The sequence below is a fragment of the Quercus suber genome, unplaced genomic scaffold (assembly GCF_002906115.3).
Source record: "Quercus suber isolate HL8 unplaced genomic scaffold, Cork oak 2.0 scaffold_113, whole genome shotgun sequence".
NCBI classification, from domain to species: domain Eukaryota; kingdom Viridiplantae; phylum Streptophyta; class Magnoliopsida; order Fagales; family Fagaceae; genus Quercus; species Quercus suber.
In genome coordinates this window covers 1,448,368-1,461,526 of record NW_027069578.1, presented here as the reverse complement: position 1 = coordinate 1,461,526, position 13,159 = coordinate 1,448,368, and the positions used below count along the sequence as shown (strand labels likewise).

The 13,159-nt window shown below is 35.1% G+C and overlaps 2 protein-coding genes across 2 annotated transcripts; both read right to left on the bottom strand.

Annotated features, from left to right (window-relative positions):
• Positions 1-3,096: 3,096 nt before the first annotated feature.
• On the bottom strand, positions 3,097-3,917 carry LOC111996939 (oleosin G). The gene has a single exon (XM_024028973.2). The coding sequence runs from the start codon at positions 3,828-3,830 to the stop codon at positions 3,303-3,305; it is 528 nt and encodes a 175-aa protein (XP_023884741.2). The 5' UTR covers positions 3,831-3,917; the 3' UTR covers positions 3,097-3,302.
• A 6,160-nt stretch (positions 3,918-10,077) lies between these two features.
• On the bottom strand, positions 10,078-12,177 carry LOC111996940 (protein CHUP1, chloroplastic). The gene is made up of 3 exons (XM_024028974.2): positions 12,097-12,177; positions 11,327-11,983; positions 10,078-10,827 (listed from the first exon to the last, which is right to left on the bottom strand). Exons 1-3 carry the CDS (start codon positions 12,175-12,177, stop codon positions 10,078-10,080), a joined length of 1,488 nt encoding a protein of 495 aa, XP_023884742.2.
• Positions 12,178-13,159: the final 982 nt, after the last annotated feature.

Sequence of the window (13,159 nt, the reverse complement as noted above, 5' to 3'; positions counted from 1 at the left end):
AAAAAACAAAAAAAAAAAAAAAAAAAAAAAAAAATTTAAACCCACAAAGCATTGCCACCCACTCCACCACCACCACTATTAGAACCCACAACTCATCACCACCACCATGCCCACAATCCACAACCACAACAAGCTACAACCCATAACCCCACCATAATTAGATCATTATCAAACCCACAACCCAAAAGAAAAAAAAAAGAAAAAAAAAAAAACCACCGCTGGCAGAGATCGAGCTCCATTTTGGCCGAGATGGAGGCTGAGATCGGGGCGGAGGCCAAGATCAAGCTCCATTCTCTCTAAACCACCGCCGGCCCTTTTCCGGGATCTGCTCCAAACCGCCGAGATGAAGGCTGAGACCGAGATGGATGCGAGAACGAAGGAAATCAGATAAAGCCACAACCAAAACCCCAAAAATTAGATGAACCCACAACCAAAACCACAACAAAATGAAACCCATGAAGCAAGAATGAAGGAAAATGAAACTCATCGTTGTGCTTTGGTCAAGGAAGCTTTTCTGGGAACGAAGGGCTATGTGGGTTGAGTCCTTTGCCTGCTTGTTCATTCACCAATACATCTCCAACAACTGCATTGGCTCAGACGGTGCCATCGAACCCGAGCTCATTACCAGAAGCACCTGTAATGAGTCAAGCAAAAGGAAAATTGCCTTCGAAGAAAAGGTTAAGTACTGGTGTGACTGTGGCTGTTGTGATAGTTGGCCTGTTGCGATAGTTGGCCTGTTGTGAATTTGTTGACATTGTTATAGATTAAAAATAATTTCATTGAGTCATTTGGTTGGTGTGTTGTTCCTCCACTTTATTCTCATTGAAGTTCATGAGCAATGAAAAACCCTAACTTTTTTATTCTTGTTGTATTTGTTTTAGCCTAAAAATGTGTTTTTCTAACGGCAAACGGAGAGGTGTGTTATGGAGGGTTAATAAAACTAATCTCAGGAGGGTAAAGTGTAAAGTTTTAAACTACAGGTAGGCAAAGAACAAACAGGTCAAACCTCAAGTGGGTTTACTGTAATTATCCCTAAAGGAAAAAAGCTTTCTAGTTTTTGTTTTTATTTTATTTTTTATAAATTGCCGTTGAATTCAATGGCACCTAATTAGTAAAAAAATTTATAACTCAATTGACATTTTCGGATGTTTCTAATAGGGATGTTTATGATTTAAATCCCTCATCTCTTTTTTTTTTTTTAAATTATTTATAATTTAATAGTTACCAGAGTGAAGATTATTAGTTTTTCCGATGATTATTCCAAAAAGAAAAAAGAAAAGAAAAGAAAGAACTCTTAGAACATCTAAATGCGTAGCTTTCAAGATGTCTAGATGCTCATAAAGCATCCCATTATTGAAAGTTGCCCCTTTCGGAGATCCTATCATAAGCAGTTCTTTTAATTTTTAATTTTTTTTTTAAAAGAAAATTTCTCAAAGAACAAGCCTGACATTTACGTCATACTATCTCCCAAAAGAGTATAGTAGCTAGTAGTGGAATTTTAATGTCACGATGCATAGGTTAGAATGGTCATAATCAGAAACTTGTACGTATTAACTAAAGTATAATGTGTAGTACGTAGAAAGTTGGAGTGATTGGAGGGACCGTATGAATTTCTCTCAACTCAGCTACTTAAATTTGTAACTAAGGATGAAAATGACAGATCTTTTATGTTATGATATTTCAATGAATTGTAAGAATAAATTAAATTTATTTTAGTTTAGAGGTTTACTAACATATATCTTAACAATTGGTTAATAGAGATTTTTTTTTTTAAGATAGTTTCAATCTATGGATCAATTTCTGATAATTGCGCTTTATTATCATACTAAGACACCAATTCATTTTGAAAAATACTATGTTCATAACATTTTTACAATATTTTTACAACAAATTTTAAGTGACAAATTATTATTGGCGGTTAATGGTGGGTTGAAAAATAATTTCAGTAGTGGATTCAAATTAGAACCAATAATAACTTAGCACCTATGATTTGTTATGAAAATGTTGTAAAAATATTGTAGATGCAACACTTCTCATTGGTTTTTGGTGTAAAGGAGGGATTGAACCCCAAGTGGGGTTAATTGAAAAAAGAATCTTTCTGCCTATACAAATATAAGTAATTCTTAGACACTCTTAGAATACGGAAAATAGTGTTTTATCCTCTTACATTCAAAGTGAGGTTTACTTATTAAATTCATGGAGGAGTTCTTTATCCATGCCCAAATTACCTAAGAATTTTCTTAAAATTCTTACCAGTAATATATTTACCAGTAAAATTTTGTATCTTATATAAAATATACAAGAAATAAATTTAAAAAAACCTAAACGTTGATGTAAGGCTGTTACAAGCATATATATTTTAATAGTAATAGAATAAGAAAGAGAGTAAAACAATAACTTGGAAGATGTCAAGGTCAGCTTAACAATCCTTCAATTCCTGAGGAATACAGTTTTGCACTTAACCCTTAATATATATACCAAACTTACCTTTCCATGAAGTCGCACGTTAACAATATTTTACTATTTAATTCATCAGTCTCTTAAAGCTATAAGAATATTGTAATAGTGTTTGTTTTTTTTGAGGGAGATGGAAATTTGAACCCTAACTCACTATTCCCGATTCAAAAGATACTGAATCATTTTGAGAATTTCATTTTGACAAGGAATTCGAAAGAGAATGAATCCTTAGAAAAAGAACCAATTGTTTGTAAAATCTAATTCGGACCAATAGTTAAACACCCCCACACGTTACAAATCTTTGATTATAGTTAGATTACTTTTTTCATGGATTGGTTTGGATTTTAGAACCTCTTAAAAAAATTAAAGGGAAATAATTCTTACACATAAAGACTAACACACAACTGTACACATATTGTACACACATCCATAATACTACCATATTATTATATTATAAAAGTCATCCCACAACTAAAAGATGCACATCCCATCCAAAAAAAAAAACTAAAAGATGCACACACCGTATACATATGCTTCTTTTAAAACAAAATCATAAATTCATTTTAAAACAAGTGTGGCTAGGGTGTGAGTAATAAGTAATAACCATTGCTCTAAGACAAATCTTAATGTCTCTTATCCTGGCCCACCATCAACTCTCCTTCATTTGCATTAAAATCGAAAACATCAAACATTTTGACATTGATAAACCCAAAGTTCCATACTTTCAAAGAAAATCTCACTGCAAAACACAAAAGGGAATTTAAAGAAAGAAATTAAAAAACCCATGCAAGAAAACAAGAAAACCCGGTCTAGTTCGGTCCAGAAATCTTCCAAGCCGCTCAAGCTCAAGCTCCAGGAGCCGCATCCTTCACTTTACTCTGCAAGTACCCACCGTACTGAGTTGCATAGTCCTTCACATGAGACGCAGTGTCATAAATCCGGCTCCTCGCGTAGTCGAACCTTTCCGAACCGGGCGGTTGCATCCCACGGAAGTAGCGGTATATCCATGACAGACCGGCCACAAGGGCAACACCAAAGCCACACAGGGACACGAACCCTGCAGTTACAACAAAGAGGAATGCCCCAATGGGGAACCATATGGGGCTCGTGAAAAGGATTAATGGGGTGAAGAAGATGAAGCCGAGGACAGTGGCGGTGACGGTGAGGCCAGCGAGGAGGAACAGGATGGAGCCGGAGATGAGGAGGGTTAGGAGGCCAACGACTTGGGAGGAGTTTGGTGCATGGTCTTTGAGATTACGTAGGAATGCAGAGGTGGTGGAGTTGGAGAAGGTCATGGAATGGTTTTGGTGGGAGGATCTTGGGGCTCTAGTGCTGAGGGTTTCGGCTGAGTTTTGGTGGGGACGATCAGCCATGGTTGAGTACTAGAGGTATTGTGAGAGAGAGACAATGAGAGTGTGAGAAACGGAGAGGCTTTGAGAAAGAGGGAGAGAGAGGGGTTAAAGAAGGGGTGGAGATGACTGGCACGTGTTTGGAGAGTTCTATTTTTAGAGACATGCAAGGGAACACGTGGAGGGTATGGGAGTTTTGACAAGTCCTAGATGTGAGTGTGGAGGACTGACTTTTTCTTTTGCGGTAAGAATTGCTTTGAATAGTAAGAGTAACGCTCTGACCACATAAAATGGCACTATTTGTGCCATAACTCACATATGGTGAATAGTAAAGATGTTGTGAATAGTAAAAATGTAATAGTAAGTTTAATTGTGGAGAAATTATACAGTCTTCTGGTGGACTACATCACTTGTCCATTATTCTACTAAAAAACCTCTACTTGTTTAAAATTACTAAATCAGTAATAAGTTTTTGTTTAAAAAAAATTTCTAACTCAACAATTTTGAACAGGTGTGAGTCTTTTAGTAGAATAGTGGACCACGTCACTTGTTCATTATATAGACCTTATAATTTCTCCTAATTGTGAGCATATTCTTACCACTCATAACTTGCCATGTGCATGAGTTATAGCACAAATTGTGCCATTTTATGTGGCATTAGTATTACTCAAATAGTAAACTTATCAATTCCCATTAGAGTGTCCCTATCAAAATTATATCAATTCAAAATCAAATAATAATCTTCACGTGAAAAAGAGTTAATTAACTTAGATCATTCCAATCCATTGCATTTTATCTCACTAAAAACCACTTTATTTATTTTACACAATAACTTTTTTTACATCTCATTCTTTATTTTAGATTACATCACATTACAATAATTTAATTTTTACCCACACCAACAAATGCAACAAAACTCAAAACACCACCACTCATGTCTAAATCTGCCGCCACCTCTACTACCAAGTCCAAAACCCAACACTAAACCGATCCTAGACCTAGCAATAGCTGTCATCAACAATCATAGTCATTAACGATTATCAAAACTAAATCGAAAAACTCAAATCAAAGGGCGTAGCCATGTAGTGAGTTAGGGGGCCAAAAAAAAAAAATCCAACAATAGATAAAAATAGAACCCACTCAATTTTTTAAGGAGCTGACCACTCCAAGAACAAAGCTTCCACCTCACACCCCCTCCCCCCCCCCCTCAACATCCAACATGTTAGCCAAATTTGGCTCCCAAAATCCCAACTTTGCACTTGTTTTATCCTTTTCCATTCCTCAATATCTCATATCTTTGTTTCCAAGAAAACAAGAGAGGCATTTTTGTAAAAAGAAAAAGTGTAATGACATTTATAAACAAATCTTCCTTCCATGTGAATGTTTGCCCCTTTGTAGCTCCACTTTTTATATATATATATATATATATTTTATTCTTTTCTTTTTTCTCAATAAAACTAGTACCACACATTTTTACACACATTTTATCACAATTGTCGTACGTGATAGACTGTGAACGGTAGATAAAAAATGGTGATCTATGTGATAGTAATAGATAGTCAATTACAATTTGTCAAATATAACATTTGTGGGAACAGATAGCCAATCATAGTTTGCCACACAGGACAATTGTAGAAAAGTGTGTGGTACATCATTATTATTTTTTTGTTGAAAATATTATTTTTCATTTTCTCAATTCTCAATACAATTTCTTCTCTTTCTCTACTTCATCTTTTTTTCCCTCTTTCACAATGCACTCTTTGTAACTTTCGCATCTCATATTCTTTTTATTTTTATTTTACAGCCCCTCTCTAACTTTTTCGTCCTTCTTCTTCTTCTTCTTCTTCTTCTTCTTCTTCTCTTTTTTAATTTTTTATTTTTTTACACTCATCATTTTCTAACACTCTCAATCCTTCTCCTTCGTAAATCCACCGCTTTTCTCTAGTACTCACCATCAACAAAACCCACTTATCATTTGGCTCAGAATTAATACGATAGTTTTACATCGCCCCTCCCAAACACAAATTTCTAGCTCCACCCCTACCTAAATCTAAAAAAAAAAAAAAAAAAAAACTTATGGACTACCACTAGTGACCCACCCCAATCACCCATAAGCCCGACAACACCCACCCGACAACCCACAACTAATCACACCCACCCATATGTGACCCACACTGCCCAAATCCAACGACTCACAATCACCACAAATTTGATGAGAGAGACCTTTCAGATAGAAAGAGAGTGCAAAAGGGAGAAGGGACCCACAACTACCACAGATTTGTATCGCCGATAGTGGTTGGTTCTAACGATTTGGCAGAGAGAGAGAGAGAGAGAGAGAGAGGTTTTCTTGATTCGCTTGGTGCAAATAGATAGAATTAAAAAAAAAAAAAAAAAACTTTTAGATAATGCTATAGTCTTGTGCAAATATGCATGATACTGTAGCAAGTTGAAAAATCTAAATGCAAAATGCCTCATCAGATGTAATGGGTTTTTTTGTACATTTTGTGAACAATCATATCTATGTTGCATTCTTTGAGAGTCATATGCACACAATAGATAAATGATTGTATACTATATTATAACATTTAAAAAAATAACTAAATATCAAAATTGAACGTTTTAAAATTGAGGGGCCAAAATCAAACCAAGCCCATATTTAAAAATATAATTAAAGTAGGATCAAAATGTTAGGAAATTAATAGAAGCTGAAACAAGAAGAAAACCAAAACCAAAATGGATTTCCTATCAACACATTGAGTGCTCCAATTAGTAGTCCAATCCCACCTTAAAGTGCCAATCGACACTTCATGTTCCAACTTCCAATAACTCCCAATTTTAGGTGAAGCCCATCCTAACTGCCATATATTGGGGGTGGGGGGGGGATTTTGATTGGTTAGAATTGAGCTCATTACAATTGTAAGATTGATTAAAGCACACGTATTTTAGTTTGTTCAAGAGTTAGTTATACTTAATTAGGGTTAGTGAACATAAGAACGCGTTAATCACATGTACATATTCGTTAAAGCATATATATGCCCAATATTGTTGGGGTGAGGGGCCAAGGGCTAGGATTCAAATATCCATGAGGGAATTTTACAAACATATACTTAGATTAGGTTCGAGTAGAGTTTTATCTTAAAAAAAAAAAAAAAAAAAAAAAAAAAAAAAACCATGCGTAGCCAATAGGAATAAGGCAAGAGTGGTATTAATAGAACCATGTACTCATAATTTGGCATAATGAAGAAAAAACCTTTTGTTGCTTAGTTTATTCTCTCTCTAGTCTTTCTCTTGGGAGTAGAGACCCTTGAAGTGGTGTGTGTGTGTGTGTGTGTGTGTGTGTGTTTTGGACATGGTGACTCCTCGAAGCAAGTCACAACTCATACAACCATCAAAGCTTCATATAACCATTAGAGCTCCAAACAAACTCTACCCAACTAAAACCTTAGAACCATCAACAAACACAAAAATCACCTTAACCCAAGCCAAATCCAAACCCTTTGGGCTGCAACACCTAAATTCTAACCCTTCTAATCCAAGAACCGACTTTAGACATCAAAAAGCCGGATCCTAACCCTAAACCAGGTTCCTAACACAAATTAATGTCTAAAACAAAAAACTGAGTTTGGATGATTGGGAAAAGTACTACGCACCACACTGCGTCCATCTCATGAAAATACCTCATTTTATTTGAATCTTGGTGGCTAATCAATAAAAATAGATTAAAAGATTTTTTCTTTTTCAAATTCAAGTATGAAGTGTATCACTGTCATGTGTATGTACAAAGAATTAAAAAAAAAGTAGGTGACACGGATGGGTTTACCAAAGTATGTGCTTAAAATTTTTGGAAAAAACATTGTTTAGATTTTAGATATGATCATTTTTGAAAAGAAAGAGTGGCATTGAGTGGCCTCTACTCAAACTTTAAAAAATTCTGGTTGTATTTTCACGGTGGAATTTTAGCAGCATTATATTTTGCCTTATTTAATTTTATGTCGGAAATTAGGCACAATTTATGTGTCATTGCACACAATATGATTGTTACTGCACTTCCACAATGAAATTTGCCTTATCTTCACTGTGAAAATCCGACATAACTTTGCGTTAGAAACTCTGCAGCGCACACCAGCAAATTCCTGAGTTAGTGTATGCGGCGTGCACCAATAGCATTCTGTGTACATTGCACTGAAACATACCGAGAACTTCTTCCTTCGTGCGTGTCATAATGAGACCCAGCATCTCTGGTTGATGCAAGTAGGAGCAATCACATAAATGGATCAACGCACTAAATCTACTTTTGAGGTCACACGCATATGCTTGCAGCTTATGCCTCGGGTGCATGTGTGGGATCACACTATCTAGATATCCCCATCCAAAGGGATTTCCCTGCATCATGTTATCGACTAGCAAATTTCAATGCTTTGTGATTCATGTTCATCTTTGATCTGATCTACGACTTTTCGAATAAATATGATGTTACTTTTGGTTTTTCCTGAATTGATGCTACTCTGTTGTTTTCCCCCCTTAGAATAAGTGGAGAGGAGCTTCATTCATACCCAGGTTCACACAAGAATCTTTATAAAACTACTCTTATCAATTAAAAGAAAAACTTCTATTTCAAATCAATGTGAAATTTACATATACAATGGTTTATGGGATAGGCATTTGTTGGTGATTACATGCTCTACTTAGCATCCTTCCCTTAGCTTAAACATGTTATTTGGTCCATTATATATCTATATATATATATAGAGAGAGAGAGAGAGAGAGAGAGAGAGAGAGAGAGAGAGAGAGAGAGAGAGAGAGAGAGAGAGAGAGAGAGAGAGAGAGAGAGAGAGAGGTTCAACATAAACAGTTACACTTTTTTTAAACTATTGATTTAAGTAAATCCAACCTTTAAAAAAAACCTTCATTAATGTTAATATTCTAATTCATCTCATTTGTTATCTCTTATTTAATATATTCCATATTTATTTTTAAACCCAAAAAAATTTATAACACAACTTTTGCTTTTAGTTGTTCTCTATCTCTACATTTCTCTCTCTAGAACACTCTCTCTTTTGTGGCATCTCATGCCCAAATGTTTATCATCATTAGTAGATTGTTACAAAAGTTAAAAAATAGATAAACATAAGGAAGTACTCTACCAACAAAAAACAAAAGTTAAAAACGAATATAAAAAACTCTGATTTTGAGGATAAATTTGATTTTTAAAGGGCCATTACAATGACCAATGGCTTATTTCGAACTTTCTGCCTCAGAAACAAAAGGGTAAATTAGTTGATCTTCATAGCTACAACATCTAATGTTGTTGCAGCGGATCATGTCCAATTGTTTGTCATCATCAGCACATAGTTTACAAATTAATTTACACAAAATAATAACATAAGGAACTTAAATTTACAAACAAAAACAAAAGAGAAGGAGAAACACTTTCTTAAAGAATAAAAACAAATCCAGAGAAGAGTGTTCTAGAGAGAGAAACGTAGAGATAGAGAACAACTAAAAGCAATAGTTGTGTTATAAATTTTTTTGAGTTCAGAAATAAGTATGGAATGTATTAAATAGGGGATACTAAATGAGATGAATTAGAATATTAGCATTAATGAGGGTCTTTTTTACCATTAGATTTACTTAAATCCAACGGTTTAAAAAATGTGTAACTTGAATTCATCTCTCATATATATATATATATATATTCGGGGCAGGACAAGATGACTCTCATCATCTCTTTAGAGCAGGGGGGAAACTAGCACAGGGCAGAATGGGACAAGACAGGACATTTTTGTCATCCCCAAATTAGTCTATGAAAAATGAAAAAAAATTTTAGTTCGAAAGTGAACTTTACAGAACCCTTTCTTTCTCAAATCTGTTACTATAAAGTATAAACTTTGCATGACATCATAAAATGGATTTGTTTTAGTGCCACACAAGTTAACAGATACTTGATTAAACAAAAAAAAAGTTAAGCTGAGTACTTTCTAGCAGAAAGATAATCGAAATAGCACAAAGACAAAGAAGAGAGCAGCAACAATATTTACTAGTGCATGGCTCCTATCTCGGTTATCAAGAGGAGGCACTTCGGACATCATTGAATGCAGCTTGTCTCCAGGAGCAATTTCAGTCCTTCTCCCTTCGAGCAAATTGATGCGATCATTGTTATTAAGTTCTTCAGTTGTACCACTTGAATGGCCATCCTTGACAATTGTAAGGGTTGCTGATGAAGGCTCATGTTTCACCCCCTCAAGTTTATTGCTACAAATGGGGCCTGAGTTCATATTTGAGCTGTGGCCAAACCTTGCAGCACTAATTTCCTTTCATCTAAAATTTCTTCAACTGATTTTGGTGTACTTCGATATGTTGATTCCACTGATTTAACAGAATCATTAAATGAAACTCTCCTTGCACGCTGAAAAGTTGGTCTTTCGAGTGATTTATTTGAGTCATGCAGTTCTATTTTCTCAGATAAGCTGCTGACTGGAGTGATACATTTTGTCCTTTGCATTGGTGTGTTTGATTGAATTATTGACAAGGAAAACCTGCAAAATAGGCCAGAGCTCAAAGAATTCCCTCTAGAGGACCTAGCCTGTGGATGTGATAGAACTGTGCTTGAATCATCCTTGATTCTTCCACACCTCTTGATGTTATGAATTACACCGAGTCTCTTAGCACTGCTTCTTTGGCAACTTGAAGAGCTATCAATTGTGGTACTGTCCATTTTATCACTTTCAGTTGAGGAGCTGGAAAAAATGCTGCCAAATCCGGGATCAGACATCACAGGTTTAGTTTTCTCAAGAGACTTTTTGCTTGAATCCTTTCTGGAATCACATTTTGAGGTCTTTCCCAATTGGTTTTCTTGATTTTGAATTTCAAGCCTTAAGCAAGTGCGGATCCAGCGTTGATACACAAGTTCTTCAACCATATCAAATCTGTCACTTTGCAATCTTTCAACTCGTTCTTGAAGTTCTTTATTGGCATGTCTTAAAGTAATTACTTCCTCTTTGACTCCGGCCATTATCTTACTCTGCAACAGCACAAAAGGAAAGCATTAGTAATTTATTACTCTAGAAGAATTCTGAAGGTTTTTCCAATTCTCAGTCTTCCGGGATGCAGGATTTGTTATGAATTCAGATTAAACTGGGGAGCAATATTTGGCTAAAATTCAAGTATAATTTGCTATAAATATTTCTGAGATGGTTTGAGGCAAGATACAGGTAGCCCCTTCCATTCCAGTATATACAGAAAAAAAAAATGCTGTGATAATTTAGGTACATTCCAACTTGTGATATCATGTGAAGCATTGAAATATGATTAGAATTACATACGCAAAAGCATATTGCTGTTACTGCTTTATGCAAAAATCATGCATAAAAATGGAATTTCTTTAAAATTCAGATAATTAAAGTGGTTCTTAAACATAAGAATTTTGTACACATACATTTATGTACTGTATCTGATAGTAAAGGGCATGAATCTCATATGCAGACTAACTAAATAAAATGCAAGATTTAAATTGTATCTACCTCTTTCATGTTGGAAAGAGCTGCTATTCTTTCTTTAGCAGCAATCAACTTAACTGCTAATTCCCTCTTTTCTAACTCAAGCTCTCTTTTCCTCCTCTGCATTTCAGCAATTTCTAGCTCAACATCTTTAACATCTTCAAGCTCCTTCTCAACAATGGTATCTCTAAAAGAGATTTCACCACTTTGAAAGCCGGAAACTTGCTCTTGGAGCACAATCAACCTTCCCTTTACATTGCTTGCACTGGCATCCATCTTCTCTTGCAATCCCTTTAACATCTTCTTTGCCATTTCTAGCTGCTTCTCTGCCACTAAACCCCGTTTGATTTCTTCATGAAGCGTCTTTCTCTCATCCTGCAATGAATCAACAGCCATCTTTTGCATGTTAATCTCTGCGGTTTTGTCCTCTAATTGCCTTTGCAACTGGCCAATGTATGATTGCCGTTCTTTAAGACCATAATATTCAAACAGTTTCCTTTCAAGGATCGCTTTCCTTTGCTCCAGTTCCTTCTCTAGACTCTGCAACAGCCCTTTCTCAATCACAATGCTCAATTCCTTGTCAGGTATCAGAAGCTTAAAATCCCCAGATCCTCTTTTCCTTGCCTTCAAGTCTTGTTTCATTTTATTTATGACCATTTTATTCTCTTCCTCCTCTTCATCCTGCAAAATGTAAAATTTGTTGTTAAATTCTTAAAATTTAACTAGTTAACTACTTTTGTGTGTGTGTGTGTGTGTGTTCCACAGAGAGAGAGAGAGAGAGAGTAAACTAAAACCATGGAATATTCAAGTTTCTCTTCCTCCTTTTCTTCAATCTGTTGCTGTTTGAGGTCCGATTCATGGGCTTCTGAGTTCATTAATGCATCATTGAAATAATAAGCCACTATTTTGGGGAAGCAGTAAAGAAGCATAAGAAAAAAATCATTATGCAATTGACAAATAAAACTCTATAAGCACCTGAAAGTTCAATTACAGTGTTTTGCTTCATGGACGATCCTATGTTTATCAGTGAAAATGAAAATGCAGCAACTGAAGCAACAACCAGGCAGCTAACTTTGACTAACATGTAGTGTTTTTGCTGAATCTGATTATCATGTAGTTGTGCACAGGTTAGAACAGATTAAATCTGTACATGTACTGTGAAACTCTTTTAGGTTTCCATGAGATTTCACCATCACAATATTGTTATCAAATGTAATTCACAACTCAGTAGCTCATCAGCAAGTTGTGGCTGATTTTTGTCGGGACAGTGACATTAAAGACTTTCACTTCGAATGAAGCCGAAGAAGAAAAAATTTAAAAGGGACTTTGATATAACGCCAAAGTTATTGAAAGGCCATGGTTTTGTTTGGATATCACATTTGCATGCAAATTAGTATGAGATTTTTTTTTTCCAAGATACTATGAGAATTTTTACACGTATCTAAATAAGCTATAATATTTTTATTCAATGATTTAATAAGCTCTAATCTTACTATGATCTTGTATGGTTTAGACACAACATATAAAATAGATATGTTAGTTGCAGAATAATCACATTATGGGTCCATGACCTGTCCAATTCCGAGAGAACAATGCTTTGCATTTTTGAGAAGACAAGCATGATATTTGCAAATTAAATTGGGAAGGAATGAATCTAATGTTTGTGGTCCATATGAAAATGCAAATTATACGCAACTTCACAATATAAAAGTGACGCCTCATAATATACGAGACGACTATGGATGATTTCTAGGATATTTAATATTTTAAAGCCAAAGCACCACAAAAATGTGTGATATTTTTAAGTTCCTTTGAGAGAGAGAGAGAGAGAGTACTCCAATATTTATCTTAAACATC